Source organism: Nesoenas mayeri (assembly GCF_963082525.1).
Source record: "Nesoenas mayeri genome assembly, chromosome: 12".
Taxonomy (NCBI): domain Eukaryota; kingdom Metazoa; phylum Chordata; class Aves; order Columbiformes; family Columbidae; genus Nesoenas; species Nesoenas mayeri.
Window position 1 is genome coordinate 15,273,190 of NC_137547.1, and position 19,026 is coordinate 15,292,215.

The following is a 19,026-nucleotide window of genomic DNA, read 5'->3' on the forward strand; positions in this document are numbered from 1 at the left end:
GTCGGGTGTGTGGAGAGCCATGGTGTCGTCCTTTCTGCCGCGGGATGGGGGCAGGAGCCAGGCGGGCTGTCTTGTGCCAGGTTTAGCAGATTTGGTGGTAATGGGGGTATTTCCTGGGGGTGCCATCCCGCCTGGCACCCACAGGGGCTGGGTGACATGCTGGGGCATGTGGAGAAGGGGCCGGCATGTTCCTACAGCGGCCCCTGCCCTGGGGCTCCCATTTTGGGGGAAAGGGGCAGCAAAAGCAGCCTCTCCTGACCACAGACAGAGCTGCCTTTCAGCAGCTCCCACAGCAGCGGCGATGGCCTTGCTGGGAACACAGCGCGCCTTGTTCTCCCTGGTCGGGGGTGGCCACCTCCTGTCCCTGCCAGTGGCTGTGGCAGCCAGGAGACCATGCGTGGTCCCTCCTGGACCCCTGGTGCTCCGGCTCCCAGTCCCCGAGGACATGTTTCCTGGGGGGGAAGGGGTGGCTGTATCCTGTCTCACTGCTGCCTTGGCAGAGGAAAGCAGGAGGAGCTGTGACCGCTGCAGAGATGAGGGAAATAATCGTGGGAGTGGGAAAGATGAGACCCCGGGGCGGGGAGGTAGGAAATTGGCTTTATCTAGGGAAAAATGTTGCTCAGCCTTTAGTGGGAAGGCAAACCAAACCACAGCGGGTGCAGAGGCAGCATGTGATGGTGACAGAGGTAGTGGCCTCCCTGCCTCTGCTGGTGATGCTTACCAGGGTGGGACCTGGGGCTGGGTTTGCCACCTGGGCAGCTTTGGGGCAGGCAGCAGAGACCTGGCACTGTTAATATGCTGCTGGGGGGTGGTGTGGGGATGACCCTATGGAGCGGGGGCTCTCCCTGTGGGACTGGACTCCAGCCAGCATCCCCTTCCCAGGCTTCCTCCCCCCGGGCCCTGCCAGGTTTGGTGCATGGAGCGTTAACCCATCCCTGACCTGCTCCCCCCTCTCTGGGGCTCCAGCTGCTCCTCCGCCCCCATCCCCATCCTGCCAGCCCTGCTGGGAGGGGGTCCTGCCCTTCATGGGTAGGGATGAAGCCTTCGTGCCCCCCCACCATCCCACCCCAAGACTCAGAGCTGCTGGCTCAGAGCCCAAGACTCAGCAGCTACTTCCCAGCACTAAATTAACCCAAGCCACTGCACCACTCATCAGCCACTAATTACTTTAAAAGGGAAGGAGCGATGCTGGCTCTCACCCTGCTTTCCTGAGGCTGCTGGTGCTGGGGGAACCCTGTGGCCTGGGCCACCCGTCCCCTGCTCCGGTCTCCATCCCTGCCCACACTGCGCAGTGATTCCCAGCCAGGAGCTGATTTCCCGGGAAACATGCTTGGCTAGGGCTCAGCACGTCACTGCAGCCGAGCAAGAAGCCAAAATCCGGGACAGAAAAACCCCTGAAGAATTGGGGGGGGTGGGGTACAAGGTCTCCAAGTGGCTGCAGGCTGTTATATTCCATCAGCAACGCTGTGCTGGGTCACGTTCCTTGGCTTCTAAATCCTTTCGGTTTTGACTCTACCGCCCAGATTTGTGCTTGCGTGGGTTCTCCCCAGAGCTGCGGCAGGACCCACAGCTCTGCTGGAGTGGGAGCTCTGCCATGGGGCAGCCTGACGTCCCAGCCTGCCCTGAACCAGGGCCAAGTCAGCACTGGGAACTACCAAAAGGCAGCAACCTGGCCAAAAGGCGAGGCAGGAGGAACGTGTGGCTGGGATTTGCCGCTCCCCGCCCCCACGAAGGCGGCTCCAGAGGCAGACACAGATGCATTTCCCACGGCAGATGCATTTCCCACACTAGATGCACTTCCCATGGCAGATGCATTTCCGACAACAGATTGATTTCCCACGGCAGCTGTGTTTTGCCTCTCTCCCGGGGGCTCTGAGGGCTCGGTGGGATGCAGGGGTGGGGACCCCGCAGCCTGGTACCCGGAGAGACGCCTGGCTTGCAGAGAAAGCCAGCTGAGCCGGATGAGGATGCCCAGGGCCAGACGCTTGTGGCATCTCCTTCCCTGGGCAGCCCTGCCGTGGCCAGGGAGGGCGCTCCTTGCTGCTTCAGGGTGGGACAAGGTCTGGGAGCAACTCCCCAGGAGGAATTAGCGGCGCTGGAAGCAGAGGCCCAGGCTGCCCGGGTTCAGCAAGCTGGGACGTCACATACCCCTCCTCCCGCTTTTCCCCGGATGCTGCAGTGGAGCCAGTGCCAGAAGCCCAGGGCCATCTGGAATCGCTCATGGATAGCAGCAAGGGACCCCGCCAGAGACAAAGCTCAGCATTTCAGCAGAGGCCGGGCCCTTCACCAGAGGCTCCTGCTCTGCCCTACGTGCCCACAGCGGGGTCAGCTCACCTCCAGCCACAAGAACCTGAGGAGGGCAGGGAATGCACCCGGTGCAAGGAATGGGGCTTTTGGTGTCCTGAGGGAGCACGAGTCCTGCTCAGCCTGGCCCTGGCAGGCACCAGGCAGCCCTGCCAGGATCCACCCCCAGCAGGCAGCTCCCAGCTTCCCCAAAATAGGCTGGAGAAGCCCGACCTGGAAAAGACCTTGGGAGCTCAGCGTCCTCCAGGCCCTGCTGCTGCAGGATGGGGCTCCACGTGCTGCTGGAGTGGGGGTGATGGGGATGACCAGGGTTGGCAGGGGCTCTCCCTGCCTACTTGGCACCATCACAGGAGAAACTGTGCCTCCTCCTGCCTCCTCCTCTTCTTCTGCCAGCCAGGACACGATCCCTTGTGTGCCGCTGAGGAGAGGACCCGGAAAGCAGAGAGGAAGCTGGGCTCAGCATAGAGGAAGAACTGGGGCCAGGATACGCTGAGCAGCGACCGGCCGGCCTCAAGGCCAGAGGAAACCATGCTGGGGACAGAGGGAAGAGCCGCGGGGCCCTGGGAGGGGTTGAACCTGCTGCCTGTGCACGCTGCAGGCAGGACAGGGGCTCCGGGAGCTGCCTGGGCATGGCTGGGTGCCAGCACAGCCCTGCCGTGGGTGGGATGCACCCCCGGCTCTGCTCCTGCCCATCGCCTCCCCTCGCGCCCACCCTGCAACCAGCAGCTGCTCCCCGGGGTGCCGGACCCATCATCTCACAGGGAGAAAAGTAATTTCAGGGCCTCAGGGGCAGCGCGCGAGGTGACAGTGGAGCAGATGGTCTGCAGGTCTCCTTCAGCACAGCTGAGCATCCATCATCATCTCACCTCTAGGGACTCCAGGGCTTTCCCTGTCCCATCCTAGGTGAGCTCTCAGGGCCCACAGCCGCTCCCTCATCCAAATAAAATCTTGATGGGGTGGTCCCATTTTGCAGCCTGTTGGGGGGAAGTTCTCACCCCTCTTCTGCAGGCACCAGCAAGGCAGGAAGAGCAGCTCTCACTGTGTGCAGAAGTAGCCAAAGTCCCCAGTACGGTCACTCATATTTCCTGGGCAGTGGCCAATGGCAAAACTCAAAATAAGTATTTCCCTCGCCCCCAGCACCGCCCGCCCCACGCTAGACAGCAGCTGCAGAGGATTAGCATCACCCTGAAGGTGTAATCCCTCTATAAAGATGACAACATTCGGCCCAAGACACCCAGGGAGATACAGAATGGGAGGCAGAGGGGGCCAGGAGCTGAGAGTTTGGCCCAGGCTTTTTTGATTCCCGCGTATCACCTCTGTGATCAGAGTTCTGTGCTCTGTGTCAGGATCCACCTAATAGGGAGGGGACAAAGACTAAGGGGAGTGCCACAGGCAGGGACAGAAGCCTCTAGCAGCGTCCTGTCACTCTGCCAGGCCGGACTCCCACCAGGACTGCTTTTGCCACGGCAGCAGAGCAAACAGACAGAAAGATTTCCAGGAAAACCCCATCATCTGCTTCCCCTGCAGCTGCTGCCACCTGCCCAGGCAGAGCCACCAGAGCTGAGGGATGTCCCAGCCTTGGCTCACACCACACGGTGACTGCAGCTGCTCCAGCTGTGTCCGAGCACCTCTGCTCCCTGGCCCAGTGCGGGGAGGGTCACTCCCCTCCCTTGCTTTGAGGTGCTGCAGCCCCTGCACGTGCTGTCCTTCAGCAGCCGAGATTTCAAACAGAAGCTTTGCCTTTGATGTAGAAAGCAGGCTGCCAGCACTCGGGTCCTGATCAAAGCGCCCAAGTGCAGGATCTTGCCCCAGCCCATGGAAGAGGAAGGTGAAAAGCCAGCGGAGGCAAGGAAAACTCATCTTTGGGTGGGCCCTGCTCCGCCCTGCCTTGAATCTAGGGCTCCCCGCAAAGAAAGATTCCTTTCTCTCCCACTAGACGTGAACTGCAGTAAGGACTTAAGCAGGAAGGAAAGAGCAGGCCACCCACAGAAAGGTGATCGAGGAGATATTTAAGACGTTTTCTCCGCAGGCTGCCTCCACTGAAGCAGGACTCCGCTCACCCCTCACACCAAGCTGTAGCTGCCCCAGGAGCACGCAGGTGCCTCCCCTCTCTGCACCCACGTCCTTTCCACCTTCCTCCACTCTTGCCACGTAGGAGGACATTGTGTCTCAGCTGGGTCAAGAGCCATAACCAAAGCAATACGAAGCTGAGCACTTCATCGCAGGATGGTTGCTGGTGCACTTTTACTCTTAGAAACAACTGCTGACGGGATTGCCTGTGACATTTTGGCTTATCTGCCAGTATCATCCTTTTCTCCCACAGGGAGAGCACCCCAACTCCACTCACCCTCAGCGAGATGGTTGAAGTTTGGATGGGAGAGGTGGATTAGTAGAGGAAGATTTTTGAAGAACACCCTGTAAATCCTCCACTGCCTGGCCCTAAAGGAAAGAGCCAGTATCTGATGATGCTCCACTTTGTGCGGCATGTAAACAGGAAGATGCAGGATTTTGTTTCATAGTAAAAAATACACAGAGGGTCCACAGGGATGTAAGGGTTTGTAGCTGGGAGTTTATTCCAGTGAATCTGCTGGCACAGCTCCTAGAGGTCGGGCAGGAATTGGCAGCAGGGCCCATCTAATCTCTTCGCAGAGGCAGCCAGCCCAGGGCCCCGGGGAGCCCAGCCCCTCTTAACACATTAAGGTCACTCGCTCAGCAATTCCCACTCTTCCAAGACAAGGGGTGGCTCCAGCTTGGGCCCCAAGCAGGGCAGGGAAGGGCAGTAGCAGCTCCTGGCGAGCGCTTGACCATCAACAGCTGCCAAAAACACATGCTCGTGAGCGAGAGCTTGTGGGAAAAGACGCACGCTGTATCCTGCTGGGGTCCGATGGATTCCCTCAGCAGCTCCCCCAGCCCTGGCAAGATTTGCAAACGTGGCAGGAAAGCCTCGCCATGGACTTCATTAAGGCTGATCCTTGGCACAAGATCCAGTGTGATTCCACTTAACAAATCTCAAGTTCAGCCAAGCCTTGACAGATGTCAAAGAAAGATGGATGGTGCCTTCCCATGTGAGCTTCCTTGGTTTGGCTCCTTAGACCTAACTCCAAGCTATTCGGCTGCTATAAAAATTTGAGAGGTCTTCTCCAGAAAACCTTCCGCAAGTGCAATCCAGCACCACGTGGTAGCATGGGGTCAGCACCTCCAGTTCAAAGCCCACTGGCTTTAAAGGTGCAAATAATGCAGCTGCATTATCGGTGTCACAAGAACTGGTGACAGAGGTAAAGTGGGATCCATACAGAGGAGGCTACTGACTGTGAGGGTACACAGACACGCCAAACTTTTACACCAGGTGGAGCATCAGTGATCAGGATTAAACCCAGAATCTGGGGCAGATGTTCCCAAACACGCTTTCCTCCTCCTAGGACAGATCAGCGTTGTTCGATGGCACAGCAGCGATGGGACAAGTTAGGTCTTCCCAATTCACTGCACAGCACAACACCAGGGAAGGCTCGGTACCCGCCTTAGACACCCACCCACCAGCAGGCTTGGCCCCAGGGAGGAAAAGCAGCAGCTACCCGCAGACTCACTCCCTTACTGGGGGAGGTCTGTGGCCTCCCCTCTGCAAGCCTTTCCACAACAAAGGCAGATTGGTTTGAGGCAGGGAAGGGCAGCTCCAGCACAGGAAAAGACTTCCGCTCCTGTTATGCTGCTTTGCTAAACCTCCCCTTTGATCCCTGGGGAAAGGGACAATTTGGCAGCTGGAAGGCTATTGTGTGCCTCTTGCTAAAAGTAGCTGCTAAAGGCTTGGTGGAGAGCTGGAGGGAGTTGTTTAACTACACAGCCAACAGAGCTGTGCCCTAACAGGCAGGTGAAACCAATTTGTCACTGCTGAGAAAATGGCTTCAAGTAAGGGAATGAAAAACCCATTTCCAGGTAGTAAAAGCGAACAGCATGAATTTTTGTCATTGGTAGTGTACCACAAACCTCATGGGCTGGAGACAGATCCTGTCTCCTCTACAGAAACCATACTATTTTTCCTGTCTCCAGGTTGCTGTTGTTCACATCTGTGCTACCCCTTAAACAGCAAGGCTACCAACCAAAGTCAAATTCAGAGGCAAATTCTAACATCTGGGTTGCTAAAGAAATTCTTTGGCACTTTCTGAAGCGCTAACACATGCAAGTTAAACAATCCATCAAGGAGAAAGAAGCCAAGAGCAGACTTAGAGAGTAAAATGTTTAATAACTTCCCAATAGTGAGTATTACATTTGTATTTAGAGCATATATAAAATAAGAGATGGAAAACAAAGAAAAAAAAATTGATATCTTCAAGAGGGCACACTTAACCCCAAAAGTCCTGCTGAATCCCCTCTTTGGAGGCACAGTGGCCAATTTGAGCAACCCCTCTGTGCAACAAAAGATCACGTACCAGGCCACTTGCAGTGTTTAGGCTCAGCACTTTAGGAACAGCTAGGAACACTGTACAATTCACACACCAGAAACATAGTCCCAGACCTGTTACTTAGTTAATTGTGTCCTGTCCAGAAGAGGGATACCAGATGAATCAAAGTTATCCTAGGAAAGGTGAGCTGGTCTAAAACTTGGTCTCAGCAGTTCCGTCTCTTGTACCTGCTTTTGTTTTCCTACTAACCCCAAACATCTCTCGCAACTCTTCCCAATGTGGTGTTATTGCTAGAGAGAGCAGGGAGAAGAAATGAGACAGTTATTAGACTTGGCAACTGTACATGGGCTCCAAATATTCCCCTGACACGCAGGGAGGCTGCTATAGCCCAGAAGACAGTGACAAGCACCCCAGAGGTTTTACCTACTGATAACACTGCCTTCCACCTCCCACTAAGATCAGCACCCAGCATCCTCTCTCAGATCCTTGAAATTCTGCCCAGGAATCTTCTCTGCTAAAAGAAGCACCTGCACTTGGATAGGCTGGCCCTGGCAAAGAAGGTGCTTCCTCACAAGCCTCAAGACTGCTGCCAATATGCCAGGGACTCCTATGACCATAAGAGCAGAGCTTGGCATTTATTCCTGTCAGGCAGCCACAACCTTGCCTATCGCTTTCCCACTTCAGAGCACTGTGATATGCACTGGACAGGGAAGAGATCAGAGGGAAGTAAATTTGGGCTAGAGGGACACAAATAGCATCTTGCCTGGAAGACAAGCATGGAGCTGCAGCTAGCTCTGAAGAGCAAAGCCACTGTGCTGAGTCATAGGTAAAAGCTGCAGAGAGATGCTGGGAGGCTGCCGCCCTGCCCAGAGTCCTTCAACATAAGCAGGAAAGACGTGGGGAGCAGCTGCACAGCCCACCCTGCTCCTAGGTGGGAACAACAACTTCCATGTGTTTTGGCAGGAGAGCCGCTCAGCCAGGCACCCCCGACAGACTGCTCACCCTGGCAGCAGCGAGGGTGCTCCCTGGCTGGTGGCCAAAGCTGGCAAGAGCTCTGCCGCTAGAAGAAATGCTGGATTGTGAAGGCACCAGAGGGAAGAAGAGCAGGAAGAGGAATGCTAGCCTGGCCCAGCTGCTCCTTGCCCACAGCTAGCTCACCTTGGCCTTGTTCTGGACAGGCAGATACAGCTTGAACTCAGCCGGGAGCTCATCCTCTGAGTAGAGGCGGTCAGAGAAGTACACCCGTCGGATGCGACAGTTGGCGTGGATCTGAGAGTCAAAACAAAGAGTCAGTCCATTTTCCATATGCTCTGTCCACATCCAGCTTTGCTGCCATGCAGCAGCCTGGACTCCTTGGCTCAGCAGCTGGACAAGAGACCTCATTGCCTCCCTCTGAATCTGACATAGCATCACAGATGAAATGTTGGCCCATGCCCTCGGCTTTGCATTAAATGCTCACTCCGGTGATACAAGTGGCTCAAAAGATTTGAGCTCTGGCATCTTTGCAAACTGAGATCTGTCTTAGTTGCTTAAAGGGTTCTTTGCTATGAACCCACCTCTGCTTCTCCACTGGTAACAGCATTTGCCAGAATACTCTCAGCCTCAGCTTGCTGCATGTTTAATGCTCCCTCTTCAGGGCCTCCCTGAGGTCAGGAATGAGACTGTCCAGTTTGCACTGCCTCCACTATCAGCTGGCAGCAAAGGAATCGCTCCAGTCCCCTCATGGGTATGTGAGAAGGCAGACATTTCCCAGCTGACTGACTGCCCATCTCAGGACAACCCCACAAGGAACCGCAGCAGCCCCATCATACTACAGAACAGGCATGCTCTGCACACAGGTATTCCTCAAAATAACACATGCCACTGGACACAGCAAACATGAATCCGTAGAATGTGGAGCAAGTTTCATATCCTCAGCAGGAAAAAACACTGTGTCAGCCCTGGTCCAAGTGGCTTGGTGAAGGTAGGGTCACTCCACCTGCACTAGGAAACAAGCTTGACTGGGGATATGTACAGACCATAACACCCTGGGTCTGTAGCAGCCAGGCTCCCACCTGTCCAGTTGCTATCGGGTGTATCTGGACAGTGAGGCAGCACATGGCTAATTCCCGGCAGACCTCCACGCAGCAGGATGCAGGTGGACTGCAATTCTTACCCTAACTGACAGCCAGCAAGAGAAATGAGATGGAAATGAGCTCCTTGATCCCAGTCTAGTCCAGTGAGGCAGCACCAAAACCTCTGCTGCCTCAGTTGGGTCTTTGCTCCCACAGTGCTCTGAAAAGAGCAGGACTGGCAAAGGAGCCAGTCAGAGCTAAATCCAGATTCCCAAACTCCAGCAAGGCTGTCTGTCCCAGCCAGCAGGAACTGCCAACCACTGTGGCCTGGGCAGGACACGCCTGTTTCTCACCTGAACTCTCAGGGTCTCGATGTAGTTTGTCCCATAAGCACGGCGCGTGAAATCCAACAGGTTGAACTGGATTTGGTTCCAGCCATCGTCCAGCCGCATGGGCATGGTGCAGATGAAAGGCTTCACCCGAGTCGTGCTCTGGTAGTTACTCGCCCGGAAACGGCGGCGCACGTTCTTATCATCCAGCACCTGCGGTGAGGAAGGAAAGTGGCTGACCCAGGTGTTAGGGGATCCCAGCTCCCCAAGACAGCAGCTGTTTTACGCTCAGGGTTTACCAGTCTCTGAGACAGGGCTCTCCTACTCCCACACCTCCATTTCACAGGAGAAATATTCTTAATAGAGGAAACAGACCCATTTTCAGGAATAGCAATGACGTGCTTGTGAGCTGACTGATGCCCACATAGCAGAAGATCTGACACATCACATGGCCAAGAAAACAAAATTGTTTTAGGAACCACTCACTGCCAGGGACAAGTTGGAACATACTGTGGGCTCATGGCACCTGCCTCACTGGTGCCTGGATGGACGTCCCCGCTGCACGCTGCTCACCTGCACTTCAAAAGTGAAGTATTTCTTCAGGTTCTTGATGATCATCACCAGGAAAGGTAGTTTGATGCCTAGGGTCTTCTTTGGGTCAGCAGGGCACGTGATGTATGTGGTACTGAGAGGCACAGAAAAACATCTTAGGATCTCACATGGCAGAGAGCACACAGGACAAGTCCCATGTCTCTCCCTGGACTAACATGGTCTTGAAGGATAGGCAGAAAAAGACAGCTGTGATCATAAGATCTCAGCAATAACCAGGGCTTCCTGTAACAGGAGGGAAGGTTTCAGAGGTAGTCTGCAGGGAAAATAAAAAGGCCCAAAGAATGCATTTCAAATCCCACTTTCCTCGTGCAGGGCATGAAACACCTTTCTGGACAGCTTCACCTCCCCAATTTCAAGGCTATGTCAGCGCTGTTTCCTAACACAACTTCCTCCTTCCCCTTGACTGAACAGGTAGAGCCCTCCAAAGCACAGCAGTGGCCCTGTGTGCTCTATATGGCTGTGAAAACAGAGGTCATGAGCCCTAGAAGTACACGTCACGCCTGGCAAGTTCTGTATCAACATATCTTGGGAGGAAGAGAAGCGTTGGCTCAGCCTGTCTGCAGGAGAGGAGTCTCCGCTGCCCTTATAAGGAGCGCTCTGCTCTGAATCACCCCTGGAAAAGCCTTGGAGACTATGAACCCGCTCATGGAGCTGGCGTCTCTCTCCCCGGTCGATGGAGACGAGGTTGCTAAGTGAAGCACCAAAAGCAATTCCCCTCATAAATCTCCCTTTGATCTTCCTGCTGCTGGGAGAGGAGCTGTCACGTGGGGAGAGCAGCAGAGCAGGCCTAAGACAATAAAAGATGCAGAAGACAGAGTGCTGCTTTCTCAGTAATTGGCGGCACTGACTGGGGACTGGGTATCAAATACAGCTTTTTCCCCCAAGTGATGGAAAAATAATGGGGCTTTATTTTTTATCCCTTAGCCCCACAGAAACAGAGTTCTACAAACACATCCAGGGAAAGGTACAGTACAGTGCCACAGAGGGGTAGCAATGATCTGACCCCAGATCATATTCTTCCATTTACTGACAAAGAGATTGCTGTAGAGTCCGAAGGATTTGTCTACCGGACACTGACATCTTTGACTCTGCTCCAGGGCCAAGCCACCAGGGCACACGAGGGCAGAAGAAGATCCCTCCTCCTACCTGACATTAGTTCCTTCAATCTCCAGCACCAGCGACTGAATGTCATTGTCGGTGATTCGCTTGATGTGGCCGTTGCGCACCTGGAAGAGTGGGGCAGACAGCACGGGTGTTACTTAAGAGAGAAATAAGAGACACCCATAGCTCCACTGAGAGGGGGAAAAAGATCTCAGGAGGACCCATCTATGGTCACTTGGCTCTTATTGTGCTGGACATTGCTGTTTCCAAGGCTTTGATCACTCCAGAGTGCCAGTGCAAGAGTTTATGGCCCAGCACGCTGCACGGACACTGAGAGTAAGACTTCAGTCTACCCAAATACACTGTAGTGAACACAAGCGACTCAAGCCTCATATTAGAGGCCCAAATAAACAAACATAAAAGTGTCAGAACAAGATCAAACTAGAGTGGGATAAGGGGTAAAAACAAGCATGAGCAACAGAGAGGCAAGAAAATGGAGGCACCAGCCAGCCACCAGTCTCCAAGGGGTCTCTGCTGCCCTGTGGCTCACTGCCTCTGTGGAAGGGCAGCACCAGACAAGAGTGTGGTTACAATTCTTCATAATTACAGCGCACACATGCACAGAGCCATCGCCTGCTCTGCTGTGGGGCACAGGACCAAGAGCCAACACAAACTCATTTTTCTCCACAAGCAACACCGCTGAATCTCATGGTCTGAGGATTTATTTTTTCAATGAAGCAGCTCACTTCCCATCAAATCTATCTCCATTTAAAAGGCACTTTTGCTAATTAAGCCCTCTGCTCTTCCCCAATGCTAGATCAGCAAATTGAAATGCTCTTTCCGGCTCCATGAATTAATTTCTTCAGCACCCATCACCGCTGCTAATATATAGGATACATTAAGCTTCTAATGGGATGGTTCTAGTCATGAGCTACAAACTGATTTACAGGTTTAGCAATTCATCTTCAACGTTCATCTCTTCAGAGGGACCTACCTGGGTGATGTTACACACATTTGCTGGCAGAATGAGATAAGCCCTGTGAGCAGCCCACCCTCCAGCCCATCTCTGCACTAAGTGGTTTAAAGAAACCTCAGCCTGAATCACCGAGCTGCTGCTGCTGAGCACGAGAGTGCAGCTCACCCTGCCAGGCTGCTCCTAACTCTGCCTGCACAAATAGTTCCAGAAAACACTAAGCTCAGAGAGAGGATCCTTACAGGATAACTGTGCCTCTCCTTTGCATCAAATGCAACTCCCATGGATTTATAGGACTGTTCAGAAGAAATCAACTGCATGAAGTCTGGATGAGTTACTTTTGTTGTTGTTGTTGCTGGGGTTCTTTTGTTTTGGTGCGTGTTTGTTTTTGTTTGTTTTAAAAAACACCAGCCCAGCAGAAACCCTGTGTGGCTCTCTGTATTCGAAGCAGTGACCGGCACATGGGAAATTGAGTCCTGGAAGCCACAGGGATACAGCATATGAAGTTAACACCAGGAATTAACCCTGCCTAAGCAGGTGACAGTAGTGCACAACAAAGGCTGCCTCCAGGCCACACGAGACAGCTTTCACCAAGGGCAGCTTATGGCTCCACACAGGGGAGAAGGTTCAGGTTTGGGCTTCTCTGGAGAAGACAGTAACAGAGAAAACAGCTAAATGTGCTTCAAATCAATTACTCAGCAGTGTTTCTATCTGCAACCAGGTCCCCTTCCTTAGCCTGTGAAGGCTTTCCTTCCCCAGATTACAGGGACAATGAAAAGAAGTAACTTTTCTCCCTCAGCGTTGCCAGAAACAGGATGAAAGACAGCAGAAAGGAGAGGAGATAAGTACAACACAGGCCCTACTGCGGGAGAGCCCCCCCTGCCAGTCCAGCCCACCTCGGTGCAAGTGTTTGGGAGCTGCACCACAGCCCGGCTGCAGGGAGACTGTGGCCTGGTCACACAGGCGACCTTCTGCACAAAAGCCAGCCTGTCTGCACGTGGCTGCCGCCCGCGTTGCCCGGACAGACACAGGGACATTTGGAGCATGACATCCCACGTTGGCTGGAGCAGAAGTCCAAGCAGCCTCACCGTTTTGATTAGATAAGGCTGAACGGCATCAGAAGTGCTCACCGCCAACGGGGGCTCAAAGCGGTGCCCTCCAGGGGCCACACACCCTAGCTCAGGCCCTGGGCTCAGTGCAGAGCCCACCTCGGGGACCCCTGGCAGGGACATGTGGTGGTAACAGCCCAGGGAGCACTTTTCTTCCCCTGCCAGCTTTGTGGGTCCCTTTCCAACAGGCTCATGCAGACCGAGAGGTGACCTCTGGCTCCACCAGGTTGTGCAGGGCAAGGGACGGTCCTGCTCTGCTTCCAGTTTTCAGGGGCTTTCCCCTACCTTGCAGAAGCTCCGAAACAGAAGATTACAGAAAATTTTAGAAATCTAACAAAACACTCCACATTCCTACTTAGCCAATGTTTTCTAGACATCTTAAGTCTAAGAAGACGGATTTTTGAAGCTGGAAAAAAGGGCAATAGCCCTCTTAGAAAATAAAATTTCTTCAAATGCCTAATATCCTCTGTATTGGCATAACTGAGAAGTTAGCTGCTGTCTAAAGAAAACTGGAAAAGCTTTTTTTTTGCAGCTGAAAACCTCAAATCTCAGAGGGTTTGGAGGGAGCAGCAGCTTCACAGACAATTGTGCCCGAATATATGTATTTCTTGAGGCTGTTGTTGCTGCTAGCAACACCAGTCAAATGTAACAAAGAGCAGAGGAAAGGCGGCAAGGAGCCATCCCCTCCATCGCCACAGTCCGAGGCCGACCTCTGGAGGCTTGCTTCCGCATCGTTGCTGGCCGTTAGGTGACAGGCTCGTGCCAGCACCGGCAAGCTGAAACACGGCGAGCACCATCACCCAGGCTACCGTAGGCATGGGTACGGCCCAGCCGCAGGACAGGCCAGCACTTCTCAAAGCCACTGGTGGGTCCTGAACAGGCACAGGGCCCTGGTGCCACCTCCCTCCCCTGGGAAGGGAGAAAGGGTAAAACAAGAGGCAAAAGCAAAAGCGACCTGGCTCTGCCATGCACACGGGTTTGGGGAGGGGTGCACAGCAGAGTGCTGTATTGGAGATGCAGAGATTTGGGACAAACTGGACAAGGATGCTGTGTGAGAGAACTAACAAGCTGGAGAAGGGCTGGAAGAGAAGACCCTGGCACAGCGATCACAGGAACTTTATCCTGGCCACATTCATCAGGGAAACTGCCATCTGCATCCTGGTGGCAGAGCACATGTTTGACATTCAGACGGGTATTGAACACTTGCTGACCTTGCGGCCTCCCAGCAGCATTTGAAATTGCTAATGATATTCCGTGTTGACGCACCAGCAGAAGGAAATTAGCAAGAAGATCGATAGGTTTGACAAGTTTCATCGAACTGTTCCCATTTGCTCTGCAGAAAAGCGTCAGCGAGCCCCTGGAGACTGGTCAGCATGTCTCCACGCATCAGTAGGGGGACCATGGTGGCAGGACACTGCAGGAATAAACAGAGGACTCTGAACAAGGAAGTGCTGGAAGGCAAACAGAAAACACTTTGCAAACAGGTGTCCAAACCAGGCACATGCTGCACTGGAAGGCGGGAGAGGAGAGCACAGCCCAGCAGTTACCAGCTCTCTGTGGATGATGCTGAAGGAGGAACCTCTGCCTGCAGGGACAGTGGGACAGTCACTATGCTCTTCCCAAGGCCTGGACATCTCCGTCCTGCCAGACTCCCCTGGGACAGGATGCTGGTGGCCAGGATAGCTTGCGCTTGGCAGGGTTTGCTGCCAAGGCCTGCCCAGAGCTTACCCACAGGCCCTGAGGGAGATGGGAGAGAAGGGAAGGTCTGTATCCTGCTACTTAGAGGGAGGCCACAAATGCTCACCACAAGGAAAGGCTTCCAGTATCCCATTTCTACACCTATATCAAATGAAGAAGCTTTTACTTGATACCATCTCCATCAGCACAAGCAGTAGACATCCTGCTAGGGCTGAAAAATAAATGATTTTCTCCATGTCACCAAAACTTGAGATTCCCTAAGATCTTAAAACAAACAAAAAACAAACAAAAAACCCCAAAACAAACAAAGAAACAAACATCACTGTCTGCTGGTACTTTTTGCCAAGACAAGAGAGTTCACATTAGGACAGCTGTGAGTCCAGCAATCAGGGCATTCACCTAGGCCATGGGAGACCATAAAATCCCTTGTTTCCAATTCTCACCAAAACTCCAGGTGCATTTCCCGCACCCCCGAAAAGAGAAGCAATCACTTTTTGCAAAGTTTTCGTTACTTTCCCTCCTTCTGGAAACCCCAACTCTAACTCTCTCCCGTGGCAATTCCAGAGCTGGAACATTCCTGGGATGTCTGGGTTTTCCAATTGATAAATAAATAAAATGGCTGGAAAAATCCCTCACCATTTCTGGACATTTGCTTACTTCATGAACACTCTGCCCAAGCCAGACGCCAGCCTGCTGCTCTGCTGCAGACCTGGCAGGTGCTTGCACGGAGCCAGAGAGGCTTCACCAGCAACTCAGCATCCAGCCCCCTGCCTGCATCCACCCATCAGCACCCAAACCATCAGTGGCACTGCCCCATGCTGCACATTCACGCAGCCTTTGCACTGCCCAACACACGAGTCAGCAGCATGAGTGGGATTTTCTGAAGGAGCCGAGCAGGGAAGACAACACCCACACACAGTGGAGTGAGGGCCTGAGGGAATCCTCTTTCTCAGCTCCAAGGCAGCCAGATGTTCTAAGCGCCACCCTTCACCTCCTGCTTCTGCAAACACACCAAGGGTGTCAGATCAGGAATGCCAAAGCTATTATAAACTCACCACCCCTGCTTCTTTTAAATGGAAAAGTGAGGTGAAAGAGTGAGCCACGCTGATATCCACAGGCGAAGAAGTCAGAAAACCCACTCTGGTTTCATTTGTGAGCAGAGTGATCCCCACAAGCAGCTCACTCGGCTGGCTGTGCTTCCTCAGCACAGAGAGAGCTCTGAGCGAGGAGCAGCACCTGCACACAGCCCTGTGGCTCCCAGGGATACATGGCTGCTGCACTGGAGGAGCCCGGCCACACGCAACCCTACAGCAGGCAATGAAAACACCCTGCACACCCAGATGCTGCTCTTGGGAACACCAGTGCTATCTTTTCGACAGTCTTTCCTGGCCAATCCAGTGACTATTGCAACTGAATGGACTGCTGCTTACGCCCACCCAGCAAGCAGAGCTCCTGCTGGCCACCCCACGACCTGCACGATCGCAACGGCATCACCCTGAGCAGGACAATTCACGTTGGAAGGTACCTCAGGAGGTCTCCAGTCCAACCTCCACCTCCAAGCAGGGTCCGCCCAGATTGCTCACGGCTTTACCCAGTCTGGAGGCACGCTATATCCCTTTGTCTAAGAGTCTTTAATGCGTTCCGTCCTCACACCACCCAAATAAGCTGCAAATCCTTTTTTAAGGTCAGGAATATTTATGCAAAAGGCATAACGCAGGCACATGCACACAGCCATGCTATGCGAGGCAACACAGTTCTTCACAGAGCTGCACAGATGGGACATAGGATGGGTCTGCGCTGCCTGTCCCCCATCCCATGACTTGTAAACGCTCACGCGAGCCCACTGGGGTCAAACATCTCCTCTCCCTGCTGAATGGCCTTGAAGGGTTTCATTCCTGCTGAAACCACAAGAAATTCAGGTTAGGTTCAGGCACAAGTAACTGAATTCACACCATCACCTCAGAGGGGAGCCTGCTCTCCGAGTGTAACGGGCATTTTGCAGAATCACTTTTAGGTAGCAACACAACTATGGGTGGTTTGTGAAGGGGAGAAAGCAGCAGGTCTCAGCACACCCAGACTTCCCAATACGGGCTCCCTAAGGTGAGATACCCAGGAGAAGGCAGGGGACCCTCCACAGAACCACTCCAGAAACATGGGAAGGAAAAACAAAGAGATGAAGTGTTCATGACTTCTTGTACACCCCAAAATCTGCCACATACCCTGCCTGTAAATAACTTTAGCAAGCCTGTTTAAAAACGGGTCACATACGAGAGAGAAGACCCCATCTCTTGTACACCAGCTACCGTGGGGAAGCCGCTGCCTGTGGACAAGGGTCGTTTTGTTTCCTGCTGCCTGTTTCCACCGTTTGACACTCTTTGCAGCCTTTTGCAGTGCGGCAGCTCCTGACACCGGGCTGCCCCCCTCTAGGTATTTTTATAACACATTCCCTTTAAAAAAATAACCCCGAGGGGTGGTCCCGATAACCTGGCCTGACGAGAGCGGCCCCACGGGTGCCCGGGCCCCCGCGGCGGCTTCCCAGTGAGCCGCGTCTGGCCCCGCCGGGCCCGGCCTGGGAGGCTGAGGCGACCGTCCCCGCTGCTCCCCCCGCTTCGCCGCCGCCTCACCTTCTTGTCCCAGATCTGGAGCGGCTTGCTGCCGATGCTATAGAGCACCGAGAGGAACCCGCTCTGGAACGTGTTCTTGAACATGCCGGGGCCGCGGCGGAGCGGGCCAGGCCGGGCCGGGCGCTGCTCTCCCGCCGCCGGGGCCGCCGCTTCTCGCAAGAACACGGATGCCTCGCGAGGGATTCCTCCGCGCCGCGGTCCCGCGCTTCCGGGTCGCGGCGCCGCCGTCACCAGGGAACTACTTTCCGCGGCGCCTGGCTGCCGTCGGAACTACTTCCGGCCGCCGCTGAGAGACGAGTGTTGTGGGAGAGACCGCTGCCATGGCAACGGGGCGGGGCCGGCACGGGCACGAAGGGGCGGGGCCGCGGCCAGGGGAGGCGGGATCAGGGGCGGTGGGGCGGGGCCAGAGGAGGCGGGGGCGGGGCCAGCCCCTCCCGCGTCACAGCGGTGCGGCGGGCGGGGGTGCGGGCGGCCCTGGGGCGACCGGCGGGTCGAGACCCGCGTCGAGCGGCCCTGGGCACGGCCCTGCCACCCGGCCCTGCCACCCGGCCCTGCCACCCGGCTCTGCCTCCTGCGCCCCGTGTCTATGCTGCGTTTTCTCATTCACTCAGCAAAGCGCGTTGCTGAAGCTGAGACCATTCGAGGCCGCGCACCAGTGGCCAGTCCGCTGTAGCTAATGAAATGGCTCGGTCTAAATCTAAGTTTTTAAAACATCCCAATTCTCCCCCTGCATTCTACAACCATGATGTGGCTGCACACACCCTCCCTCCCGGCCCTTCGCCAGCCGACACTGCCCAAGCCTAAATGGTGGCCCTGCCCCTTGCCGGTACCAGCTGGTGAAGCCTAAGATCGGGATTCACAAAGCCCCTCGCACACAAGCGCCCCGGTGGGCAGAGCCCTGTCCCTGCTGCCCGGCTGCTGAAAGGCCATTCATTTGGCCAGGACATCTCTGGCACAGGGACAACAGCTAAGATGCAGTACCTTGATGATATAAGGGGGGGCTGATGTACAGTTTTACTGGTGTGAAAATGCTTTCAAGTATAGACCGGGCCTTGCACAGCTGAACAGGCTTGACAGGAACAGCTTGGGCTAGAAATTATATTTTTAAACAGAAATGTACAACATTTCTCCCTGCTGTAGTAACAGCTGTAGCATGTATTTTCAATGTACAGACACTAAATGGCATGAAAATTACCATCCTGCATTAGCTTTACAGTCCCGCAGTTTAACTCCAGGCCCCTGTGTAGCTCTTGTTGCTAATTGACGCCCCATCCAAATCCCGCTGACAACCACAACATCGTCTGCCAGTCGTGCTTGTCCCTCCCTGGGGCTGCAAATGCTCCGACTGTCCCAAACGCGCAGCCCCTGGGTCAGCAGCACCTTCCCCTTCATTTACAATTCCTTGCACAAGCAAGTAGAGCACACAAAAAGCAAGGCATTATTTAGGAGTGATCAGCTATATTTAGTCAGTGGGTTAGAGTACACTTTATATGCCACGATTAAATAACTTGTTCCTTTACGACTGGGACAAATATCCAGCTGCCATTCCTGAACAGCCTGCTCATTCACACGCTCTCCACTTACCATTTTAATGTCATGTTTTGCTGCAAGTGATGTACATGGAAATATGTTGTGATTTCAAATTGTCCCAAATTTTCAATGATTTTTAATGAAAAATAATACCCATTGCCTCCTTCCCCAAGCATGTGTGGCCCAAAGGAGAGGGCAGGAACAGAGCCTAATGAGATGTTAACACACTAATAGTAGAGGCTGGGATCTGGAAGGAGGCCCCTGGGAGATGTATTTCAATGTGACTCACACTCTG

The 19,026-nt window shown here is 54.1% G+C and overlaps 1 protein-coding gene across 2 annotated transcripts; it reads right to left on the reverse strand.

Annotated features, from left to right (window-relative positions):
• Positions 1-6,521: 6,521 nt before the first annotated feature.
• CFAP20 (cilia and flagella associated protein 20) lies at positions 6,522-17,495 on the reverse strand (the record flags this gene model as incomplete). 2 transcript variants are annotated; one of them, XM_080351855.1, is made up of 6 exons in its annotated part: positions 17,202-17,495; positions 10,843-10,922; positions 9,658-9,769; positions 9,109-9,297; positions 7,860-7,970; positions 6,522-6,991 (listed from the first exon to the last, which is right to left on the reverse strand). In XM_080351855.1, exons 1-6 carry the CDS (start codon positions 17,283-17,285, stop codon positions 6,986-6,988), a joined length of 582 nt encoding a protein of 193 aa, XP_080207981.1. In that variant the 5' UTR covers positions 17,286-17,495. The 2 variants fall into 2 exon arrangements, with proteins under 2 accessions (XP_080207981.1, XP_080207980.1); XM_080351854.1 differs by lacking the exon at positions 6,522-6,991 and having other exon boundaries at positions 7,851-7,970.
• Between the last annotated feature and the right edge of the window lie 1,531 nt (positions 17,496-19,026).